Source organism: Colius striatus, chromosome 1, assembly GCF_028858725.1.
Source record: "Colius striatus isolate bColStr4 chromosome 1, bColStr4.1.hap1, whole genome shotgun sequence".
Taxonomy (NCBI): Eukaryota; Metazoa; Chordata; class Aves; order Coliiformes; family Coliidae; genus Colius; species Colius striatus.
The window spans coordinates 182,761,590-182,786,611 of NC_084759.1; the positions used below are offsets into that span (position 1 = coordinate 182,761,590).

General features: G+C 39.3%; 1 protein-coding gene across 1 annotated transcript in view; it reads left to right on the forward strand.

The window, feature by feature from the left end:
- Nucleotides 1-25,022, forward strand: part of KCND2 (potassium voltage-gated channel subfamily D member 2) — a 286,604-nt gene that overhangs the window by 254,325 nt on the left and 7,257 nt on the right. The window contains exons 2-3 of the mRNA XM_062017792.1: nucleotides 15,852-16,014; nucleotides 24,814-24,912. Coding sequence (XP_061873776.1) covers nucleotides 15,852-16,014; nucleotides 24,814-24,912 — 262 coding nt within the window. The remainder of the gene's footprint in view (nucleotides 1-15,851; nucleotides 16,015-24,813; nucleotides 24,913-25,022) is intronic.

Consider the following 25,022-nt stretch of genomic DNA (forward strand, 5'->3'; position numbering starts at 1 on the left):
ACTCTCATGATACAACCAAAATCTGTCCTACTTTGAACGCAATGAAAGATAGTTTAGTGGCTTTTCAGCTATCACACAGATCTGCTCTACGCACTCCAGCACAAGTAAGTCTAAGATCTCACTAAGTTTACCAGATAAATTAATAGGAATTATGCAAATTACCTCATTAAGTAACGTGCCATATCATGACAAGAAATAGAATTAACAGAAGCATCGGTGAGGTCTCCTCTGCAATCAGATGGAGTTTGTGAGCCAGATCACAAACATCAGATCCTTAGAGCTGAGGGTGGATGTTCATAAAAGAAGCCCTACTGGAGTAAGTTAAACTATTGTTATAAGTGGAAAGACTAGAATCTGATCTTCATCAGAAGTTATACTTCACTTGAAAATGTTACTTTTGAAAATATTACTCTTGAAATACTTTAACATCTCTGATTTTCAGACCACAATGACCCAGTGTGTAAAATCTCTAGGCTAAAAGTCAGTTTAAGAGTCCTTGCAACCATGAGACACCAACTCCCATCTCCCACGGGAGAGCATAAATCACTTCTAGAATTAAGCGTGTGTAACATGACACAACATTCACAGCAGCAACATGCAGCCATATCTATCCCTCCTCCACCTCTTGTACCATGTAGTGGCTCAAGGCCAGCAGGTCATTTCTTTACCCATTCCCTAGACACATAGCTTCTGTATAGAGCTAAAAATCAGTGGGGACCCAGGGAGCAATCATCAGGCAGCTCCAATCCAGTTCATGGAGAAGCAGCGCTGCGAGGTGTAGAATCATTTTGCACAAGGATTGTAGCATTGACTTCTAATAAGGAAGTCGAGGAGAAAAGGAAGGAAATCAGTGTCCAACACACAGAAAACAACAGACGTGACAGCAGAGGAGAGAAGACTTGCTATATAAAGGCCTCTACTAAGAGATTTATACTCGGTGAGAAGTAAGACTAATTGAAAACGCATAAAAAAGAGAAGGTTTGGCAGTCCTCATTAAATTGTGCCTGTTGTTGTGGAGATAAAAGAAACACAGTTTGAACCAAAATATTAGGTAGAAATTTAAAATCCAAGGAAAAAATAATTCAGTGAATGGCACAAGCAAAATTAAGCACGACAGTTGTCAGATATTGGTTAGAGTTCATGATGGATTTTGACAAACAGAAAGATAAATACATCTAATAGAGTTATACTTGAAGTGGAGACAGGTAGAGACTGTTAGATTATTCTCTGTTGCTGTTGTGCACCTTGAGGTCAAGGCAGACACAGTGGCTCAGGAAATAATCTTTCAGCTGTGGTCAGAGTGCTGGTCAGGAGGAGCTTTACGTGCTTAGTTACTGTTTACATCACGGAGTTTAAAAACACAGCCTGCAAAGCAAAGATAAATGATCTGCAGTATATTGCTGTAATAGTGTTTTCAATTAACAGTATGATTCTAAAGGTTCACAGTAGTTCAGAGAACACTGGTGTGTGGTTCAAAGCATTCACGAATCACTGGTTTGAGGAATTCACTACTTGGTGGATAGGTAGAAGGAGCTGTTATTTGCAGCATAGAAATCATTACTGAAAAGACAACTTTTACAGTGCTTCCATACTGATGTCTGACACACCACAGTATTCCTCTGAGCATGACACACAGAATTTGGAAAGGGAAAGAATTACAGCAGAGGCATAATATCAATGATTCAGAAAGTCTTGTGTCACAACCCTGAGCACTGCAGCATCTAATTATTAGGCATAATGATTTGCACACAGGCTGTGACAAATAATGATGAGAGAATTAGACACCTAAAAATGGAGTCTGCCCTCTGGGGAAGGTCAGTATAAGCCAATTGATGGGAAAAACACCAAATTAGTGCTGTGGCACTGAATTTGTGTTCCCTCACAGAATCCAGATCCATGCTACAGGGGGGGCTACATCCTCAAGGAAAATATACTAAGCCATCACCTTAAGTGAAACAAATCTATCTATCTTTCAAGAGCTGAAGAGAGAGGATAGGATAAGGTTTTTCATCTGAAAGGCAGTGAGGTAGGTGCAGGTGCTCCTTCTGAACTCCAGCCTCGGTGTCCAATGCAGATGAACCAACTCTTGGAGGATTGGGATTAAAAAGATTTTCTGCATGAGGGATTTCTGACCCCATGAAAGCTTAAGTCTCCAAAAGCTCTATTCACTGTTGGTGAGTAAAGTATTTTCTCTGCATCGTAGTTCAAAAATGAAAATAAATTAGTTTAAAAAATATAAGACTTCTTGTAACTGTGGTTTGCTTCTTCATTTAAACAGTACCAAATTTGATGCTTGGCTTGATGAATATTTAATCATTTTATGAAACACAGTCTGCACAGGAAGAGATCAAAAAAAACCCTTTCCAGAATTCCCTTTAGCATGATTTCTTGAGTACACATGTAGGGTATCTATACTCACATCCTTCTGGGCAGAGAAGTCTCACACGACCTTCCAAAATCCTTACTACCTGTGAAAAGAATGGTGGTGTTCAGCATTTTGAGGCTTCATGCTTGAATGACTGAGAGGACTGGCAGTGAGATAAAGAACCTCTCAGTTATGGGACATCTATTCAAATAGGAATGGGGTTAGTAGTGACAGAAAGTCTTTACTTTGTCACCATAGCATGCTAATGTTTAGAGATTCATTGGTGGTTTCAGTCCAATTAGTAAGCACACAAGAGGTCACATTACAAAATAGACCAGCAAAACAGGCAGAGGTGGGCAAACCTATTTCTACTCTTTGTAATACAAATAACAAAAATTAACTATTCTGAACTTGTCCACACCTCCTCTTTGAAAATTGCATGCAGTCCTTGTTTTCTTGCACATAGTGTAAAAGAATAGGAGAAGATTCAGAAAAGGGCAAAAGGTATGATCAAAGAGGGAGTACATTCTGTATAGAGTAGGACCTGTCAGGCTAGAAAAAAGATAGGGTAAGTAGGTATGAAAACACAAGTATCAGGAGGAGAGTGGCTTGAGGTCATGCACCGGTTGCTTTTTAGAATACAAAGATCTGGTTGGGGGCATGATACTATACCTTTCCATATCCAAAGTTATCCATACAAAGTAGTGTCAAGACTCAAAGCTGGTGTGGTTAAGCATGCAAAGCACATACTGCAAAATCTGATGAAGAGAGGGCTTTAGTCTCCTAACCATCAATTAAATACTCCCCATGTGTAATAATTGCCAATTTCCCTGTTTAAATAATGTAAACTATGTAATGCCAAGATTTTACATCCCGCAGAGACAGTGCCTGGCAGCTGGGAGGGTGAGGGTTAAGCTGTCCTTGGGCAGACCAGCTCACAGAAGCTTTTGGTTTCTTTGCAAGAAAGGGGATGTAACTATGCTCAGCTGAAACTAATGACTCTGCCAGGAAACTTTAAGAGGATTGAATGCTATAGCATACCCTCCTTCTTTCAAGGTTTGGAGTGGTTTAGCACTGATGGAAAGCTGAGTTGTGAGGAGCCTTGGGTGAACTCAGAAGTTTCTGGTTTTCTACAGTTGAAGTATGTGGATTGTTTCATTTTTCCTGGACTTATCTGAGCAAGCTCAGAAATTCCTGAAAGTTAGAAAAGAGCAAAAAAGACAATTAGACCAAAGGGAAAAAATAGCAAATCACAGAATCACAGAATGGTAGAGGTTCGAAGGACCTCTGAAGATCACCCAGTCCAACCTCCCTCCTTAATCAGGTCCACCTAGATCAAGTCACACAGGAATATGTCCAGGTGGGTTTTGAAAACCTCCAGAGAAGGAGACTCTGCACCCTCCCTGAGAAGCCTGTGCCAGGGCTCCCTCACCCTCACAATTTCATTAAGTCAAACTTTTTGTGTTTCAGCTTTTGTCCATTACCCCTAGTCCTATCACTGGACACTACAGAAAAACATGTTGCCCCATCCTCTTGAGATACACCTTTTAAATCATTTGTTGCAACTGCTAACTTCCACTGACATGTCATCTCAAATATATTCTAAATAGAAAGGCATGAAAAATGTCATGAAAGTGCAAAGAGATGAATTTTTGAGGCAAAATAACAATAGGTGTCCTCAGAAAAATTACCTTCTTGATGACTAGCTAGGGAAGGATGCTAAGATCCTGGACTGTGATAAATCTAGTGCACAGAGGTTGTACAAAGGAATTATTATTACCTTAAAGAGAAAGTTTTTAGTCTTACCTGTGTATAGACATATATAAAAATATACATGTGTGTGTGTATGCATATAAAAACGTACAAGAATAGTTTTTGCTCTTGCTTTAACAGATTTAAAGTTAGCATTAGAGAAATATTAACTAAAGTATTTGTTATTTGGCAAAGATCCCTAGAAAGCTGGGCCAGTAGCAGTGTTACACTGACACAAGCTATTTTGTGGTTTTCAGATTTGCTTGAAGGAATGTAAAAATAATACTGGTCCAACAGTGGTTATGTTGGGAAGTAAAAAATTAGCTTGGCCTAGTTGGCTGAACATGACACAATAGCCTATTTCACATGAAGTGAAAATATTTGAAGCAATAAAAAGTTGGGAAGATGGCAAATTCTGAGTAATAATTTATTAATAAATAATTAATAGTTCTGTTTATTATTTCAAGAACACTTTTGAAATATTTTTAAGATCAGTTTTTTAACATAATAAACTCCAGCTATATTTAATGGGACTAAACACACACAAGAAAAAACAGAATGGTTTGAAGTTGGACATTGTGACAATCACAGAATGGTAGGGGTTGGAGGCGACCTTTAGAGATCATCTAGACAGTGGGTGAAGACAAATCTATACTGCAGACTGGGGACTTTATTCTGTGCTTTGCTGAAAAAAAGCAGAATAAGGAGTTCTGAATTTTCTGGGAATCATCCCTAGATCTTGATCTGCCCATCAAAGCGCTGAACATCATTAAAGCCAGCAGTGGCCAAAACCTCTGTCAGTCAGAGTTTTACTTGAACATTGGAGCAGCTGGATTTGATTCCCAAGTGAAATCAGCTCACTGATCTCAGTGCTGTGCCCAGTAGCTGTCACAAAAAAAAAAGGCACAGCTGTCCTTGCAAACTTTCACAGTGCTTTTCTAGTGTTAATATGATTTATACTGGGAGCAGTTTGACCTGATGGCTAATATATACTCAGGAGAAATTTAGGAATGGATTGGCAGATCGATGCTTTGTTTTGACTTTGCTGCTGTTTAACACAAGTATTCCAACTGAAAAAAAATCTATACTAGAAATTAATTGCATAAAATTTTCAGCAGTACTTCTGAGATGAAACAAGACCACTGGGCCCAGAATGCACAGGAAAATTCTCCCCTCCCCTCCACTAAAGCAAGGTGGCACATCAAAACAAGCCCCTGGGCCTCAGAAAGGTGATTTGAACTTGCAGTGAAATCTGTGCTTCATGGTTCCATCCTAATTTTAGTCATACTGCTGAAACGTTATACTGAACAGTGGATTCCTAGAAGAATGCAGAAAAGTGTGGTTTTGTCATTTTCCACATGCTCCTGAGGTGTTCATGAACCAAAGCCAGTTTGGGGAGATGGGTAATATTTAGTAACTGCCTTTGATATTGCTTGCCAGGGAGGATGTGTCAAACCCTGGCCCATCCTGCTGGGGATGAATGGAGCCTACAGCTGGACTCTCTTTACAGCCACCTTTGGCATAGTCAAAAAATCTCAAATCGTTCTTCTTTACCACCTGTACTGTGGGTTCTTTATTTAGTCTTTTCTAGGTACTATGGCCAGACCCTTACTTGAAGGCTTTTGACCATCTTTCACTCCCAGCATTAAAAGTAGCTGGAGATGGTGGTACTTTTGAAAATGGGCTTCTTATAGCCTGAAGTTCATGTTGCTTCCAGTTAGTGTCTCAAGTAGGAACTGCTGGAAATTCTTTCTGCTCTATTGTGTATATATCTATTTATTCCAAATGCTGAGCTTTTGGAATTAGTGTGCATTCATCCTGATTCCTATTTTTCTATTTCTCCATGATACATAACCTGCTTCTGCAGGGGAGTTGGACTAGATGATCTCTAAAGGTCCCTTCCAACCCCTACCATTCTATGATTCTATGATATATAAAACACTACCTCTTTACTTTTCATTGCTGTTTAGTCCAGTTCTCCCAAGAAAGGATTTTCTGAAACTAAGAAAAAAAAACCCCTAAAAATTCATATTGACACAACAAACAAAGATGCACTTCTTATATGCTAAATGTTGACACAAATCTAGGAATGCATTTTATTTCTCTGGTTAACACAGGTGCTGGTCATTTCAGTGATTGTTTTGTAAGGATTATGTCATGACAGTCATCAAAACTCCCATGTTATGCTGGAATGCTAACAGGTCTTTTCCTCTGTCAAGTGGGAAGTAAGGCAAATTTTATCAGCTCCCATCAATACAGATTTGGATAGAGAAGTAACAAGGGTGAGAAATCACCACATTAACATTGTGAATAATAATGGCTCACTGTCCAAGCTGGTAACAGAAAAATAAATTATTCTAAACTTGTCCGTGCCTCCTCTTTGAAAATTGTGTGCAATCCTGGTCTTGTTTTCTTGTAAATAGTGTAAAAGAAGAGAAGATGCAGAAAAGGGAAAAAGTATGATCAAACAGGGAGTATATTCTGTACAGAGTAGGACCTGTCATGCTAGCAAAAAGATAAGGTAAGTAGGTATGAAAACACAAGTATCAGGAGGAGAGTGGCTTGAGGTCACGCACCGTCCTCTTTTTTGAATACAAAGACCTAGTTGGGAGTATGATACACAGTAAGGAACTGCAGCCAGAACAGTCAAAAGGACACTGAGCAATGAACTGACAGTATTGTGAATTCCAAAAATGTGCATGGATTTAAGGGAATAAAATAACATCCATGGAGGGGCAATCCACTAAAAATCACTAAATACAAAGAAATTACAGTTCTGGCACTACTGTTATTTGTAAGTAGTTGGAGGATAGAAGACTATTCAAGGATATTATCATGTCTATTTAGCCTGTTCTTTTTCCCTATAGGTTTGCTTGCTTCAGGTTAAATTTTGAGACTGAAAACTAGGATAGGTGAAGCTTTGGTGTGACCTATTACTATTCTAATTTTTTTCCTTTCTAGGCCTTGAAATAGCTGGTCAGTTCATCTTATGCATGTGTTTGTGTGTGGGTGCATACACTGACAAAGGAACCATCAAAAAATTAGATTCTCAATAAATAAGTAATACAAGTCATTGATTTTTAGTAGCAAAGACTTTGAAAGAAGGTTCTCTTGGAGAGGTATGTCAGAATTATAGGAGCAAGGTATCTATGTAACAGAGGAAAAGTATAAGCTTCTTGTAATCATTTGTACCAGCTTAAGAATTATTATCCAGACAAGCATTTATTCTCTGGTTATCACCATGATATCTTAAAGACTTGAAATTCTGAAGTAATACAACAAAGTAATAAATTAGTTCTATGTTAATTAACTATAGCATTTTTAGGACTAAAGATGATTTTATGAAATGAAGATATTTTTACTTACTTTGTCTTATTCTTAAAAATCTAGCCCTGGATCATTTCACATTCACATACAGTGATGTTTTAAAAACAGAATTTGTTCCTAAAGAGCTACTTATATACTTTTGAATTTGTAAGTGTACAGGTTGAATCCTTAAGGCAACATAGTTGAAATGCTTATTTAGAAATTCCACTTAAACTTATTACCAGTAGCAATTTAAATAATCTGTTGTTGGATGTAATGTTGAAGTAAGTGACTAATTAGTGTCAACTTGCCAGCATTTAGTCACCAAGCAGCTTGGAAGCTCTAGGGAAGAGCTTTATAAGAATTTACAGCACTCTCCTTAGACAAGGACACCATTTTGCAATTGTCAGATGTAATTTGACATCTCTATAATATTGCTTTATGTGTAGCACTTCTTTTTCTCCTCTCAAAACAGAGAGGTTCTATTCTTCACTGATTGGATTTTTTAACTGGTCTCAAAGTTAAAGTGGTTAACTGATATTTGCTCCTCGGGGTCTCTACTTAATGCTAGAGCTACCTTATTGTGAAGAGAGTTCAGTGAGATCCATTTATCTATGTGTCCATGATAGCACAAAGGTGGGGTCTAACCAGCCATTCCTCCATTGTGGAGTGCGTGGCAGCCCAGCTGATGAATTTTATTGCCAATATGCAGTCTCCCATCCACTCTACCAAGTATAAAATCCCATCAAATAAGTGGCAAATCTCTCAACAGGCAAGTACCTCTGCTGTCCCAAAAATTGGAGGTTCGTCACCCAGTATGCAGATGTCAGCTCACACACAGGATGGAGGTGTTTTATTACATGAATGCATATGCACAGGTGCCTATGCCATCATGGGCCCTAAATTATTATTATTATTTATACATAGTTTCTACATATTCAGTACATTAATACATACGCATTAATCTTCTACTCAATGATTAGTCAGAATTTCTTCGCCTAACATGGTAACTTAGCACACATGCTCACTTCACCTTCTCTGCCCTCTTTTGGGTCTGGGGTATGAATTGGGCAGGTGGTAAAAGAGTCAGTGGTCACCACCTCTCCCTGCTGCAAATACCTTCTACTTAGTTTCTTCATCATTTAACAGACATAAATGGTTTATCACAATCTCTTTACTCCACTTTCCATTAATCCACCCCAGGTTTCTGCTCTTGACATGCATATACAACAGTAGATTTCTTTCAAGCTTATAGTTTCTGCAGTGTTCCTAACAAAGCTGACCTCATTCTTTTGCTATTTCCATGTCACTTCCATCACAGAAACTCAGATCTGAGGAACTCCATAAAAAGCTGTGACATTACATGTTTTAAAAAGAAATAAAAAGAGATTTGTAAGAGCAAGCCAATGCCTACCACAGTGTGCAGAGCCCCTCAGCAGTGACTCTCATGGGTTCAGTGTCACCTTTTGGCAGCAGAGTGCTCAGGTGCTTGCAGAATCACTCAGGGTGAGGGCACTTGCACTTCCCACTGAAGCCTGCTGCCATGTGAAAGGTTGTGCAGAGCTCCCTTGGCCCACAAACTCTAAAGGGGCCCATTTCTACCTATGAATGAGGATGATGGCCAGTGCACCGTGAGAACCACCATGATTTAGATAAAACTAAGAAAGGCAGCTTGCAACATTTGCATCAAGAACAGTTATCCTGCTCCATTGCTTTTCTGGCAGAAAAAGGCCTGGAAGTGTTAATTGACAGCCAACTGAATGTGAGCCAGTAGAGTGCTCAGGTGGCCAAGAAGGTCAATGGCGTCCTGGCTTGTATCAGAAATAGTGTGGCCAGGAGGATGAGGGAAAGGATTGTCTCCCTGTACCTGGCTCTGGTGAGGCCACACCTCTAGCATTGTGTTCATTTCTGGGCCCCTCACTACAAGAAAGACATTGAGGTGCTGGAGTGTGTCCAGAGATGGGCAACAAAGCTGCTGAAGGTCTGGAGATCGTGTCCTTTGAGCAGAATCAGAGGGTACTGGGAATGTTTAGCCTGGAGAAGAGGAGGCCGAAGGGAGACATGATCTCTCTCTACAACTAACCTGAAAGGAGGTTGTAGCGATATGGGAGTCAGTTTGTTCTCTTCAGTAATGGGCAACAGGAGAAAAGGTTATGGGCTGAAGTTGCAACAGCAGAGGTTTGGGTTAGTAGTTAGGAACAACTTTTTCACTGAGAGAGTTGTTACAGACTGGAACAGGCTGTCTGGGGAAGTGGTAGAGTCCCCATCCCTGGAGATATTTAAAAGACAGACAGATGAAGTGTTGGCCTGGTTTAGTTGTGGGCTTGGCAATGCTAAGTTAGTGGCTGGACCTGATGATCTTAAAGGTCTTTTCCAACCAAAATGATTCCATGATTCCATGCTTTTCTTATTCATAAAATGTGTCTGATCCATTCAGAAATATTCTCTTTTTCCTCACAACAAATAGGCTCATTTTTGCCTCTGAAATTTGTGAAGAGAAACAAAAAAAAAAACCCAGAACACCACCTCAGTAGTATGTCTGTGTAAGTGTAATGCAGCTGTGAGCAGTCAGTTGAACCATAGCTCTGGTAGTTTAAACAGACCCCATACAACATGAACCAGACAACACGTTCCTGTGATGCTTTGCAGCAGCTCAGGAACAGTGAGGATATTAGCTTTTCCTATAGACTGAAGGAGAGATGAGAAAAGAAGAATTTTTTAATACCTTTTTGGATTTAATACTTTATGGTAAATGAAAACAGAAGGAATGTGATTATCTGGATCTCTGTCTTGACTGCAAGAAGCCAGGAGTGCTTCCTTGGGCAGGTCTTTCAGTTTTTCCATGCAAAAGTTCCCTTTTTGACCTCTAAGTAAAAAAAAAAAATCCCCATCTTTATAAATCTGTTTCAGCTTCTCAGATGAAAGCCCTGGTGCACATGAAAAAAAAAAAAACATTGCTGAATTTTGTTAGAAATTTTTTATTTCAGAAACTGGTAACTCAGCCGGGTGCAGAGGAAATGGTTTGACTCTCTTTCTCTGCAGGCTGGAAAGCCCAGGAAGCACTGCCACTTGAGAAGCAGATGTGGTTTTCATCATTCATGAATGATCATTCTGGCCAGCACTTAGAGGAACATTTGTGGACCCCAGCGGGGACCACGTCCATCACTACTGAGCAGAAGAGAGGGCAATTGCAACAGAAGGCCCTTTGCAGCAGTAAAAGCAGCCAGGAAGATTATTTGCAATTCCATTCAGAATCTCCCTAGGCTGGAATAAAATTTGGAATAATCTATGTAATGTTTCACATCTCATACTAACAGCAATAATTTCTACTGTTAGGAATTACTTTTCCAAAATTATTAGGCTATTTTAAGACTTAGGTAAGTCTGTAGATTCATCACGATTACTGTTTGTGTCAGAGAGGCTGGGGATTGCTTTTTGTGCCTTCTCGCTTGTGCTGGCACAGAGATGTGTGCCTGGTTGGGTGGCTGGTTGCCTAAATGCATGGGCCGAGAAGCATCTGTATCATCATCTCTGAGAGTCTCACCAGAGCACTGAGGCTTTGCCCAAGGCTCCCAGAGAGCAGGAAATGGCCATTAGCCAAGTCAGGAGGGAAGATGGCAGATGCATCTGCATCATCATCATCATCCCACCCAGGTGGGTAAAGCACCAACCTTGCCCGGAGCAAGCAGGCAGCTGGAGGGTGGGAGGATGGATCTTGTCCTGGAAAGGTCTATTCCCATTCTGTGCATCAGCTCCAGTGCAAAAAGCTCAAACTCTGCCTGGATGACATGCTAAATCCCCTGGGAAATGTGATTTGTCTCCTACACATGAAAAAAAATGAGCCACGGTGGCTTCTGCAAAGATTGCTTAGTTTCCATGGATTTTGTTGCATTTCCAGTGTTCTTTGGTCTTAAATACCCTTGCTTTTAAAATAAATGCTACCAAGTTAATTTTAATGACTTTTTGTTTATTTTACAAATCCATTATTTTCTGACATCTTTTACATGTTTGAAAACAAAAATGTTACTAGCTTTCCTTTTCAGCAAAGAAGATGGGAGCAGACAACAGACCTCAATCAATGTCTTTTTTTTTCTTTTAGAATTTAAATGAATTCAAAGAAGGTGGGAGAGGGCACGTGTATTTATAACACGCATTCAAAAATGGTTTTGCATTTGCATTTATTTTTAATGGCGTTTATGCCCTCTAGTGGCAATAAACGTTATCGCATAAAAGTTTTTTTGAACCTTGAGTTTTTGCTTACCTGTTCCTGTATCAGCCTAAACTGTTTGGTCCTTGTAAAACCTCACATCGTGGATTTATTTCTACTATATATGTCCTATAGTTTCAGAGCTTTTCTGTAGGGATTTTCTGGAGTGAGTGGGTGTTTCTATACAAAGAATCATTCCAAATGAAAATTTCTGGTTTGTAAAAAACGCACAAAAATAGTGCTATATTACTATTTCTGTGATTATTTATGCTCCAAAATACACTTATTATTTCTTGAAAGACAATATTCCTGTGCTTAAACAAAGAGAAGTGAAATAAGCAGCATTGCTTCTTTCATTTGTTAAGATTATTAAAGACCTCTGCTCATATCTAGGAAAAAAGTATAACTCGTTTTAATTATGATTCAGACCTTTGACTTCCATCTTAGAGATGTCAAAACACAGTCTTCATTAGATTCAGGAATGTGATAAACAGCTGATGATGACACAATGCTTCTGCTGCCTGAAGTTTTTCAGATGTGGGTAAGCAACATCAGGTGTATTTCACTTGTCAGTTAGAAAAGCAGTATTGCTTTGGCAGGTAGATATCCACAGGTAAGCTCTGATGTGGGAACATTTAGGTTACAAAATGTCTGTTTGCAAACCCAAATACATTCATGTTTCCCAGGTTCCTACAACAGCTCAACCTTTCATGTGTGACCCAAGCTGCATTTCATGCCCCCAAATCTGTCGTGCAAAGTGCTAAGAAATCACACCCATGTTACTCTGATTGGTACTTTGAAAGATCCAATATGTGCAAAACAATGGAATCCACTGGCTTACTGACTTGCCTTGCAGTGAGGAGTCAAATATACAAAAGCGATCTGTCACCTGTTGAATACAAACAACTGAGGCAAACACATATGCCCTTAAATCCATCCATCCCTGTACAATGTCACTTAGTGAACAGCTTTCCACAGTCTGCTACCAATAGCACGTGTCTGACCTGTCTGGACTACATCTAGTGAAACCTAGGCATTAGTTTCTGACTGTGATTTGACAAAGCTTGATTGACACATCCAGTTTGTCCTTTTCCTTTTCCTTTCCCATTTTGGCTAATGAAGTAGAATGCACCTGACTGATAACAAGGGTGACTATGACATCCCTTTTTCTTCACTCATCCAGAGCATACAATGTTTGGGATGACATTTTTGCCGTTACAAAATTACACTGTCAGTACAAATCATAAATGCCCAAAGACTGACTTGAGCTTTGGCCACAATAACAGATATATGTGGAACAGACCATATAGAAAGCTGTGAAAAGACTGCAACTAGGGAAAATAAGCAGCCAAGAGCAGCGAGGCAAACCGGGCAGCACCAGATAAAACCTTGAAATAGTTCTCTTTTGAAAAGTGACTCTGTGAAAATTGTGTAATAAGATTCCATATTTGTTGTCTCCGTGACTGAAGAGATCAGATTTTCTGCAGAATTTAGAATTTGTTTTAGAGATCGAGTATAATAGTTCTGCTTTGGAATACAAGCCCCACAAAGCTACCCTGCCATCTGAAAGTGCAGTTATGTTCTTTTTCAGTTCAGACGTTCCAATGAATAAAGCAATTGCAGGTGAGGTAAAAGAAGACATTTTCCCTAAATTTTATGTCATCCACTTCCATTGGTGGCATTCAGTGGTATATGAGATATAACTAAAGGTAACATTTAATTGAGCAGGAGGAAATTCCAGTCATGCCTACACAAGACTAAAATCTGTGTCACTGTCACCAAGGAGAGAAGGGCTAAGCAGGGCAAATGTAATAAAAACTTCATTTTGTCAAAAAAAGTGAGCAAATACATTTCCTGTGCAGGAAGGTTAATTTCTTAGAAGTAATATTTTCTGACGATAGTTTTATTTAAACATCTCCAACATAGCACCAGGAGAAAAACTAATTCTATAGGACTTATTAATGATGCAAAAGATATTATTAGCAATAAACAATGGACAAACAACATTACATCTGGAAAATGTTTCCATACTCTGACTTATTCAAGCTGAAAAAGAAAAATAATCATAAGTAAGTTATTTTTAAAAAAGCAGTATATCCACCTACTTGTCATTTTGCCCAGAAGGTAAGAAAAACATCCCAAAATACCTTCATATATCAAACAAACCTTTCTTCTACTGTGAGAAGTCACCTCCTTTTGTCAGTAGGTAGGTCCACACTGAAATGGCTGGGAAGGATCACCTACTAGTTCCTGTCAGCACTCCTAAACCATCGATCTGCACTTGATTCACATAATTATAGTGTTACATTATCAAGAGGATGAACTATATCCCTGAGCAGCTTCAAACCAAATTAATTAGAGCCAGCAATGCCTTCTGTCCACAGCAGCCATCAGTGACAATGTGAGCTTATTAAGGTTCAGCAATTTAGCATTTCAAGTGACAGGCCTCTATATATAGGTCTGTGAATCTAGAGTAAGACATCTGTCCAGTAATACTGGGCATGTGTAAATTTTGGATTTTAAGATCTCATTGTCAGATGTGTGCAAATATATGCTGCCTTTTAAATAGCTTTCTGTTGATACACTTTGATCCAACTTAAGAAAATGCTTGGATCATATCTAAAAATTATGAAGTAAAACAGTAACAAATACTGTAAAGCATCAATGATTATCAATGGCTTGTTCCTAGGACCTCTTCCCTAAGCCCATCACCCTGGCCACATGCCAACCACTCAACTAGTTGCTTCACCTGAAAAAAACCTGGGGTTGCTTAGGCGTTGGGGATCCCGTTTGTCAAAGAGACCTTGAAAGGTCATTTATCCACTTCCTTGCCCAAAGGAAAGAACAGCTGAGCGTGCATCACTCCTGACAGCTGATAGCCAGCTCTGGCTTTAGGAAGATAAGTACCAAAATTGCCTATGTTGTGACATGCAAAAGTTGAAGTGAAGGAAAACATCACTCTTTCCAGTATTTTTCTAGTTTTATACATCTTGTACTTAAGAACAGCTATATTAATAATTTAGAAGATGGATTCTATTACATTATTTATTTTTATCCAATTCTGCATGTTACAAAATCATAAACTAACGGCACTCGAATTCTGAGCCAGGCAGGGGAGTTATTGGTAGAAATAGTAATATATTTTTTTCCTGTGAATATTTTACACTTGGGCATGCTTTGTAAAGCAACTAAACATTTATTTTACACAATGTAGTGTTTGTCAATAGTCTAAGACTTGGCCATCTATATTATATCTGCCTAGATAACAACTTACTTGAATATTCACATTTAACACCTTTCTCTTATCTTACAAGTTGCAAACCTTTCATCTTCACATATAAGTTGATACATAATGTCCTTTTGACATATGCTGAGCTCTTATTGGTAGAAGTTGTTCTCTAACTCCATATAGATTCTCCATCAGCAGATATTCTCACCTCTGTATATAAGCTGCAACTGGAGTGTCTCTACATACCTCGGTAGTACTGTGTTTTTACCTGCTGGACAAAAAAATATCCCACATCATAAAGAAATGTGGTAGTCCTAGTCATTTCAAGCGCTGCCAGGATTTGCAGTTAGTATTTGTTTGGTTGCTTGATTGGAGCTTGAGTTCTCATGTTTTCTCTTGGCTAGGCTATATGAGGAACCTCTGGAGGTCAGCTAGTCCGTCCTCCCACACAGAGGCAGCCTATCAACAGCAACAGGCTAGGTCACACATACTTTTGTCTAGCCAAGTGTCGAAAATCTCCAAGGACAGAAAGTCTCTGATCTCTCTCCTGGACAACTTGTTGTAAAAATGTGCTACTGTCCTAAATTAAAGTACTATATCAACTGAAGTGAGACAACAGATTATTCCATTTGGCATCCAACTTGCCAGGTAGTCTCCCTAGGTTCTTGTTGATGGAAAGTGATGAGTTCTTTCAATAACAAACAGTAAGGATTTAACTTCAACACTGATTTTTTTACTCCTTAGCAAAGGTCACTTTCCATTGCAATAGAGGTAGTCTGGGAAGACTACAGCAGGTAAAACACAAATGCCCACAGTTTGATGGACAGAGCACTCAATATTAGCTTCAAATTAAACTGCATGTATGTATAAAGTATTATTTATACACAACAAACATTTGCAAGAAAAGTAAAATCTATTGTTCAATTAATTCATCTTGAAATTCAATACTTAGAAGAGATGTTGTATTTACTGTTTTCTTTTCTTTAACCCAGATACGGTGACATGGTGCCGAAGACGATAGCTGGCAAGATTTTTGGTTCAATATGCTCCCTGAGTGGGGTCTTGGTCATTGCTCTGCCAGTTCCCGTAATTGTCTCCAACTTCAGCCGTATCTACCACCAGAATCAACGAGCAGACAAGCGCAGGGCACAAAAGGTGAGCTCCTGATTTTTCTCCCTTTTGTTGTTGAGCAACAGATAATCCTCAAACCGAGTATTTCTTGGTGAAAGAACTATTGTATATATGTGCCACGTGCCTAACCCATGTCCTAGATGCAAATACTGTGTTATTTTTTTTTGGGGGGGGGGGGAAATAAAAGGGGTAATTTATCTTTCCTGTCAAAATGTGCAGATCTATTATTGTGGCAATTCATTCTACTTGTTAGACTAGATCTAGTATTTTCAGGCAATAGCACCCATCTCACCCTCTGAAGATTCTTCTGTGTTTTCCAAGCAGACTTGCTTCACTAATCCTTGTGTTTAATTCCAGATTCAGTCTCTGAGGAATCTGATTATTGGGGAACTTGTGTCCCTAGTTCTGCTTTGCTTAAAAGTCTTCACAAAAAGACTTCAATCAGGAATGCTGAAAGCAAAAGTCTGTCTTTCCAGCTTCCTTGATTCTCTGAAGCCCTCTCTAAAGTATCAATTAGCCCTACAACACAGTTTCGCTCCCTGCCCCACATGCCTGCGGTCAGGAGCCAGGAAGAACTATTTACCAGGAGAGATGCAGCCAAGGCTGGGCAGTCACACTCATCTCCACATCACTGCCAATGTACTAGTCCCAATCCACTTTGCCAGACCCTGTAATGCTAAGCAGCCCAGGTAACCTCCGTTGGCACCTGAAGCCCTTGTAAGGGAGCTGAAATGCATTACCTTCTGTTCCTGTGCTGATGGCAGTTGGAAGGCTCTGGATGCAACACAGGTTACAAGACTGCCAAGGCCAATGTGTCACCTCTTGGGCTTTTCATGGTCCCAGGGCCTCTCTCCAGAGGATCTGAGTCTCGAGTGATTCAAGGAGAGCAAGATCATGGATCGCAGAGGTGTGGAGGCAGGCCATGGCTGGGAGCTACATATTTAGATCAGGGAACATAGGCAGCCACAGGCTATGTCTGCTTCGTACAGACAATAGCATAAGCTTTAAAGATATAAAATGATTATGTGTTTCTTTCTGGCCACCTCTTTGACTGATTTCTTCATGAAAAGGAAGTGAATATACACAGTGATACCATTCCTAGAATATCTTAAATCAGGATAAACAGAGGCATATAGCCAAGAAAGAGAGTCATAGGCCCAGGCTGAAAATACTGCACCTTTTAATGGCCACATCTTGGAAGAACGTTGTTAGGTGAGGAAAATGGCCATAAAATAAACCAGGCATATAACAGAAGTGTTACACCTTTCTAGAAACCTTATTTCAAACACAGGCTGCTTCAATGATGCAAATACCATCCCTTACCTATTTACAAATTCCAAACACCTTTTTCCATGTCATTTTGTCCCATGTGCTGCTTCCAGCTTTTATGTTCCCCTCTCTCACAGCTGGAACATGCAGAGAACACGTCATTATGTTGTTTTTGTCAATAAATTTTCCACTTCTGTTTATGTAATGGCAGCAGAGAGGAAAAGAACAGCACTTATCAGCCAGAACACAGTGCTTCATTGCTGTGTCTCCAAGCTTTGTGCCAGTCATGAGTAACAGATCTGCTTGATTCCAGTAATCAATGTGCCTGTTCTGAGCTTTCCTAAGAACTGCAGACACAACCAGCTTTACTTTGGATAGAAACTGTCAGCTCATGCATGTCATGACACAGAATTTTCTATGCCTGCTTTACACTTACTGGTGAAAAATAGATGGACATTAGAAAATACCTTGCAAAAATTAGATTGGCAGGCTGGCTGCTATTGCCCATAATCTCTTCCAGAATAGAAACTGCTAGAGTTAATAACTGAATTTTTCTCCTGGCAAACAGTGAGCTCATTGTATTTTTCAAACAAGAATGTGAAGTGATGAATGGCAATCCTGCCAAGTGTCTTTTCCTCTGCTCTACAGAACAATGCCAACAGTAAGGATGAGAGATTTCCTCTGACTATGTTTATACCCTTCTTTATGCCCTTTGGAGAAAATGGCTTTGAGGTCTGATTAACTTAGCACTGAATGTGTGTTTCATTGATATCTGCTATTGCAAAGCTAATCTCTCTCAATCTAAAATGACTCAGCTGTTGAACTGAATATTGCTCTGACAGACTGAAAAAATCAACCACAAGCACTCCTTGGGTACTGTATACACACATCTTTATTAAGCTATGAAGCCTAACTTTGCATTTCACAGGAAGATTTTGCTGCATTGTAGAAGAATATTCAAGCAAATAGGTCACATTATAGAAGTTTTAAATTCCTTCTTCATTTGATACAATGGAAACTTTATACAGTTTTCTAAAATAAATGTTACCCTAGGCATCAACCTTATTTCTGTTCTCTAAGGCTGAAGAACGTAAGCTTGAAAGAAGGTGCTGTTTATAGAGCACAGTATGAACCCCTGCAGGCAATGTTACCTCCTGCTGGCCTCCACAGCTTCCATCTGATTGCGAGAGTTGTAGATTGGAAGTGTGCAACTTACTTTATCAGTATCTCATACAGATGTTTAATCAAGGTAGTCTTCAGAAATGGCAAAAACATTTGGGCTGGAAGGAAACTCAAATTTCTCCACTGAAGAGCTGAAGCGTAGTTTCAGGAGCACTTGCCATTTCCAGCAGAAAAATTTTGTCTTATATTAGGTTTGTACAAGAGTCACGTGACCATCAGCATATGCATTTACTGAGTTCTGCACATTTCATTCAAGATCAGACAATTCTGTTTGTTTATTTTTGACAAAAAGATGTCACATATTTATGCCTAGGAGAAGATGGAATAGATATGTTTATTTATACACCATCTTGTTTTGAATGCATTTTAAAGGAAGTTCTTCTTCCAGTATGGAAATATGTTGTTGTAAAAGAGATCTCAGTATATTTTTAAAAAGATTAAAAGTTGGGTTTTTTTTAAAATCCCAAAGTAAAATAAAAAAGAGAAAATCATCTGTTCTTCTAAGAACATTTTCTTCTATTAGATAAGGCCCAAGGATGTGACTTACCCTGATAATAAATAAATAATCCAAAACAGATATTGGGATTCAGGACAGAACTAATTATGTTTTATAGTCTTACTATGTCTTTTCCTCAAGCAGATATATTACAAATGAGACAGTTCTGAAGAATCCTATTTGTGTAGCTTTTCCTAGCTAGGGATGACTTCAAGAGGCCACGTTATTTTGTTTGCCCTTCAGTGCCTTCTAGCGGCAAAGTGAATGACAGATGCATTATTATAATGACTGTTCCATGTATAAAAGACAGGAAAGACAAAAGGAAAGGATGGAAAAGGAAAAAGAAAGGTTTAGGGAAGCTTGGATACAATCTCCTATTCCATATTTGATAGATATCAAGAGTTTAGATGTGTAGAGACCCTCACAGTGTCATATTCACTGAGGTGACTACCAGAGGAGGCACAGCTACTCTTTTAGAAGGGGTGTCTGGACACTCAATGGCAGCTCTTGTGACAAAGTCCTCCTCACCCTGAACGAAGCATTGCCATACATGTATTTTTCTGCATCATTGGAAAGCCTTAGTCCTAAGTGTCCTAAATCCTAAGTGTGGGACCCTCTGTCTATTATTATTCATTACCTGATAAATGGAGGATCCTTCATTTCACTTACCCAAGCACTTTCTCCCTAGAGTGACTGTGCATGATGGCTCAACAGAACAAACAAACGATAACCATCTGCTCCAAAACCTAACAATACACAAAATTCAACCTGATTTTTTCGCCTGGGCATGGTCTTCTATGTTCACATAGTAAAATATATCCTGAAGATTGGCTTGGCTTTATTATTTATTGATTGAACATGATGTAGTCATCTGTCAAGTAATGAATAATTAGTTACTAGATAAATCTAAATAGCTCTAGGATAAACTACAGCAGCAACTGCTTAACAGGATCTGGCAGTCTAGAATTGAGCATTTGCAGTAGTTTTCTAGCCATTATGACTTCTTTAAATGAGATAGGCTATTAATCTCAGTAGGGTTGCAGAGGTATAACTAACAGAATAACGTAACCAGGATTTTTAAATGTAGCACAAAAGCATGTAAATTCATGTTTACTGAACAATAATTTGAATAGATTGTGAAAGCAAGGCATAACGCAACAAATATCTGAACTTTATTTAATTCCATATCCATTAACGTACAAAGTAAACAGCATTTTCTTCTCTACTGCATGCTGACATGTTATAAATTATTGTCAGCTAATCTAAAGTCAATTATTTGCAATTACAGGAAATTAGAAATCAGAGCATGAAATGTGGGCTTGATTTTTCACTGGAAAACAAATATACAGGATGGATTTGTATGAAACAGCATAACAGCATGTACCTGAACAACAATGTGACTGATTTTTGGTCAATTCTGGCCATTGTTCTAGAAGGCATGGTGTTGTGGTTCAGCCCAGGTAGGCAGCTAAGCACACCCAGCCACTCGCTACACTGCCCAGCATGATGGGGGAGGGACAAGTGCAAAAGTGAAAGAAATTTGTAGGTGGAGATCAAGACAGTTTAATAATTTTTTTAAAGGAAGGGGAAAAAAGCCAACAGGGTGAGAGGGTGGAAAAAATAGGCAAAAGTTAAAAAAAATGATACAAAAGTAAACAATTGCTCACTACCAACTGACTGATGCCCAGTCTGTCCCAGAACAAGGGCAGCCCTTACCAGCTCCACATCCACCCAGTTTTATTGCTGAGCATGAGTCGTGCTGAGCTGAGTCATCTGTCCTGGCTGTATCTCCCTCAACTTCTTGTGCACCCCAAGCCTACTCAGCAGGACAGTCTGAGGAGCAGAAAAGGCCTTGATGCTCTATAACCATTGCTCAGCTATGCTTTATGTTATCATGGAATCATAGAACCATTTTGGTAGGAAAAGACCTTTAAGATCGTCAAGTCCAACCACTAATCTAACACTGCAAAGCCCACCACTAAACTATGACCCTCAGCACTTCATCTACACGTCTTTTCAATATCTCCAGGGATGGTGACTCCACCACCTCCCTGGGCAGCCCATTCCAGTGTTTAATCAACACTGTTTTCAGCACAAATCCAAAGCATAGCCCCATGAAGAAGCTGCTATGAAGAATAGTAACTATCATGACCAAAACCAGCACACACAGAATGACTGTGAAGGAATTTTTGATTGACAAATATCATTAAAAAAAAAACAAACAAAAAAACCAAAACAACCACAAGGAAAATAACTAATAGAGTTTTAGTTTTGATAGTAAGTTAGTTTTGTAGTCTAGAGATCAGCAAAAGAGAGACATCAGGATCTATGTACTAAATTACCTAAGCTACCTAGGTTTCTTGCATAGAAAATAGAAGAGAGGCTCTGGCCAAAAATGATTCCCAGTACTGCAGTAAACCCTACCCTAAAGTATTCCTGTAAAATCACTCTCTTAAAACAGCTGGAAAACTGAGGACATCTTGAGTGTTAAAAGATGGATGTTGCAAATAACTCACAGTGTTATATTTAGGACTATTTAAAACCTCATGAAGATAAATGTTTATATTTTTAAAACTGACAGCGATAGTTGTTGGATAACACTGAATTTCATTTGTAAGGTTTCTATAAATGCAGACATAGACAAGAATCCAGTCATAAAGTTGGAAGCTATAAAAAAAATAAAACCTTCATGCTTTAAAAAAAGAAGTTGAGTGTAAACACAAGGGATGCGATAAGAATTAAAGCTGATCATCAGTTTCTTCAAGAGGCTTCAGATGAGATTACTATGATAGAATTTCATCAGAATAAGTAAAAGAACTGTGTTTTGTCTTAGACAATGTAAAAAATAGCAAAATCTGGGTTTCATGTTCAGTGGCTAACAGGGAAAACCTCACAGCAAAGAAGATACTCTACTGCAGAGGAACTTAATCTTCACATTTTTTGCTAGATATTCCAGAAAAGGGGAGAGTTAGGAAGGGTTTTGTAGTGGTTGAAAGGGGTAGATATCACTCCTTTTCTGTTGTATGTGACAGAGAATGCAGTTTGCAGACTAAAGAAAAATATAGTTCTTCAGTAACCACAGTTTTCCTGGTGTCATTGCGTCGTCTTGGAATCCTTCATGGGAAACCAACCCTCAGTGTACAGCCCTTAAAAACTCGTGGCTGACATGAGCTCCTAATGACTCCTTGATAGGAAATGTGGCAAGTCATGAGACTACTCATGCTACAGGCTCTGATACAGATTATGGAGAACCACAGAAAAGAAATCTTATGACTTTAACAGACTTGCAAACACCTCCAATTCCAGGAGCATTTCAGGAGCATAAGCTGAAAAGTAAGCATGGAAGGCACAATATCTGGTTCCTATCTTGGTGATAGATTTATTGTCTTCTCTTTGGTAAATTATGTAAATTCAAGCCACTTGAGTGAGTCTCGGCTAGAAAGATGTAAGCTATTACTTTCCACATCACAAAAGCTTTCTAAGACACAATAAATTCATACTTGCAAAGTGATTTGAAACCTTCACATGGAATGTACAACCTTTGTGTTACATGAGTTGCAACACATTGATACTTTAAGATAGTCTGATTAAGTGTTATTTTCTTTATATTTCTTTATTAAATGATGTTGCACTGTAATTATTGCACCAATCACTAAAAGAGAAAATTAATATGCATGCTAAAAGGAAAAGCAGAACTAATGTACATAAAATGTTCACTCATTAAATCTCATGAATCTCCCTGTATAAAGAGCACACTGAAAAGCACCACAGCTAAAATGTCTGCGACTGAAATCACTCCTGTATGGGACCCCATGTTGCACCCTGTAAAGGCATCTCTAAAGCATCTTGAGCTCCTAAGACTGAACAGTGGTGTTAAGAGGACCTTAAATGTATTTATGAGCATAATCCAGTGCATGTGTCCCAACCCATGACTATTCTGCAGTGCAGGTAAATCGTTTACTCGAGCCTTCAGCCTGTCACATCGGGGGTGCATCTCAACAGCTCCACCTTGAAAATAACCTATTTTTTGCCCATCCAAGAGGATTTTTAATGGCTATCTCTCAGGACAGCCCTAACCACATTAGTAGGCATGGATGTGCCACCAAGGAGCCCATGCAAGCCCGGAAGGTGGGAGCTGTTAGTCGTTTTGCCACTGGTGGGTTCCCTGGGAACTGCTGGGCTGCTTGGGGCTGGGCAGCTGTGGTGCTCAGTGAAAGAGCCCTGATTGGACATTTACCTCCACTCTAACCTCTGCTCAGGCTGATGGACTGTGGAGCTGCAGATGTCCAGTAAGTGCTAACAGGTGACAGCAGGACGTGACCAGTGCAGAAGCACTGTGCAGGTGACGGGGGCACTTTGCTCCTCACCACTAGAATAAGATGCATGAACTGCATTGCTGGAAAGGCTGTGTGCACCGAGGAAGGTGGCAAACCAGTGTGTTTTTTTCAAATGCTCAATATACAAAATCAGGCAACAGCCTTGAGCTCTTTGACTCAGTGATGCACACATACACAGCATTATCTTATTTTCTTTCAGAGCAATTAAAAGATAGCAAATACATGACAGGTAACATAAGCCAGATTCTAACCATGATGGCTGTTAGCTGTCATGAATTTCTTGGCTGCTATTGAGAAGATCTGTGAGTGTGAGGCTGTGAGTGCAAGCAAGCATGGGGCTGAGCCATTCTTCACAGTCAGCTAATTATTAATCATACCAGAGAGATCTGGCAGCTGCCATGACCAGGCTGCTTTCCTCTAAGTGTTCAGGGATTCTCAATCATTTAATGCTGACATTTAATGCCATAGAAATTGGAAGAAGGGGGCAAATGCTCTATTTTCTGAAAATATCAACTGAGTAATTACCAGATACAAAAATCCCTATTAATAGAATCAAAATCAGTTTTTCAGTTCCTTCACTGTGTCTCCTCTGCTTCAGCAGTCATTCAGCTCCAGATGTTGCTCAGCACTTGGCTTTCAGAACCAGAAACCTAGCCTTGAAGACAAACCCAGACTCCCTCTTACACAAGTAACCAGCCACAAAAGTTACAGAAGCAGGATACCATCCCAGAAATCCCATAAAAGTTTCTGTTTTCCATATTACTGGTTGAGAGAGTCTTCTTCACACTATCCCCTAATCTTGGTTTCTAACTGTTGTAGTTGAGTGAATGGAATGTGTCCTTCACTCATGAGACACTTTCTACTCTGGAATAAAAGTGACCTTCACAAGCAATGAAGCTCATCTGCAAAATCTGACATCTCTCTCAGTAATCTGATGCCTGCAGTCTCTGAGTTATGAACAGACTATGACCAATGATGACAAGTATTAAGTCTGATCATACCAACAGATAGGAAGAGGTAAAAAGCCTTTTAAAAGGCCTGGCAAGCATTCAGTGACTTGTCTGGCAGACAGCAAAAAAAACAATACCACATACTGCTACTCTAAAAACTCTGAAGGCTCTGAGAAACCAGCCCATGGCAGTTGCAATATTGTTTTTTCTGAACCATTTGTTCCCCTTTAAAGATTTTCACTGCAGGAGTAGCTGAGATGGATGCCCATGCTCCAAACCCACAAGGCATAAGGAGTGGCACAGTTGCAGCAATGCCAGAAAAGGAGACACTTACATGCTGAACTATTTAATCCCTTCTCCAGAATCATTGCTCTTATTAACTGATGCATGCAAACAAATAAAAACTTCCATCATTTGCATTTTAAGTAGGAAGACACAATTAGCTCCACCTGGAGGACGGATGCAATGCAGGCTTTCAGTCATCATGATATTGGTATTCATAAGCAGCTGATTCCAATTAGCAGTTTTAAATAAACAGAATAATGGATATGAGTACAAGTGACACTCTCCCTTTTGTCTATTTACACAGAAAGCCAGACTTGCCCGAATTCGTGCTGCAAAGAGTGGGAGTGCTAATGCCTACATGCAGAGCAAACGAAATGGCTTACTGAGCAACCAGCTGCAGCAGGTAATGTCTTTATATCCTCCACCTCCAGAGTAATAGCTTAATGACAGCCCAGCAGTGGATTATTCTACTTGTCACCAGTGCAAGTCAACTTGGGTCTTTAGGCAATGTCA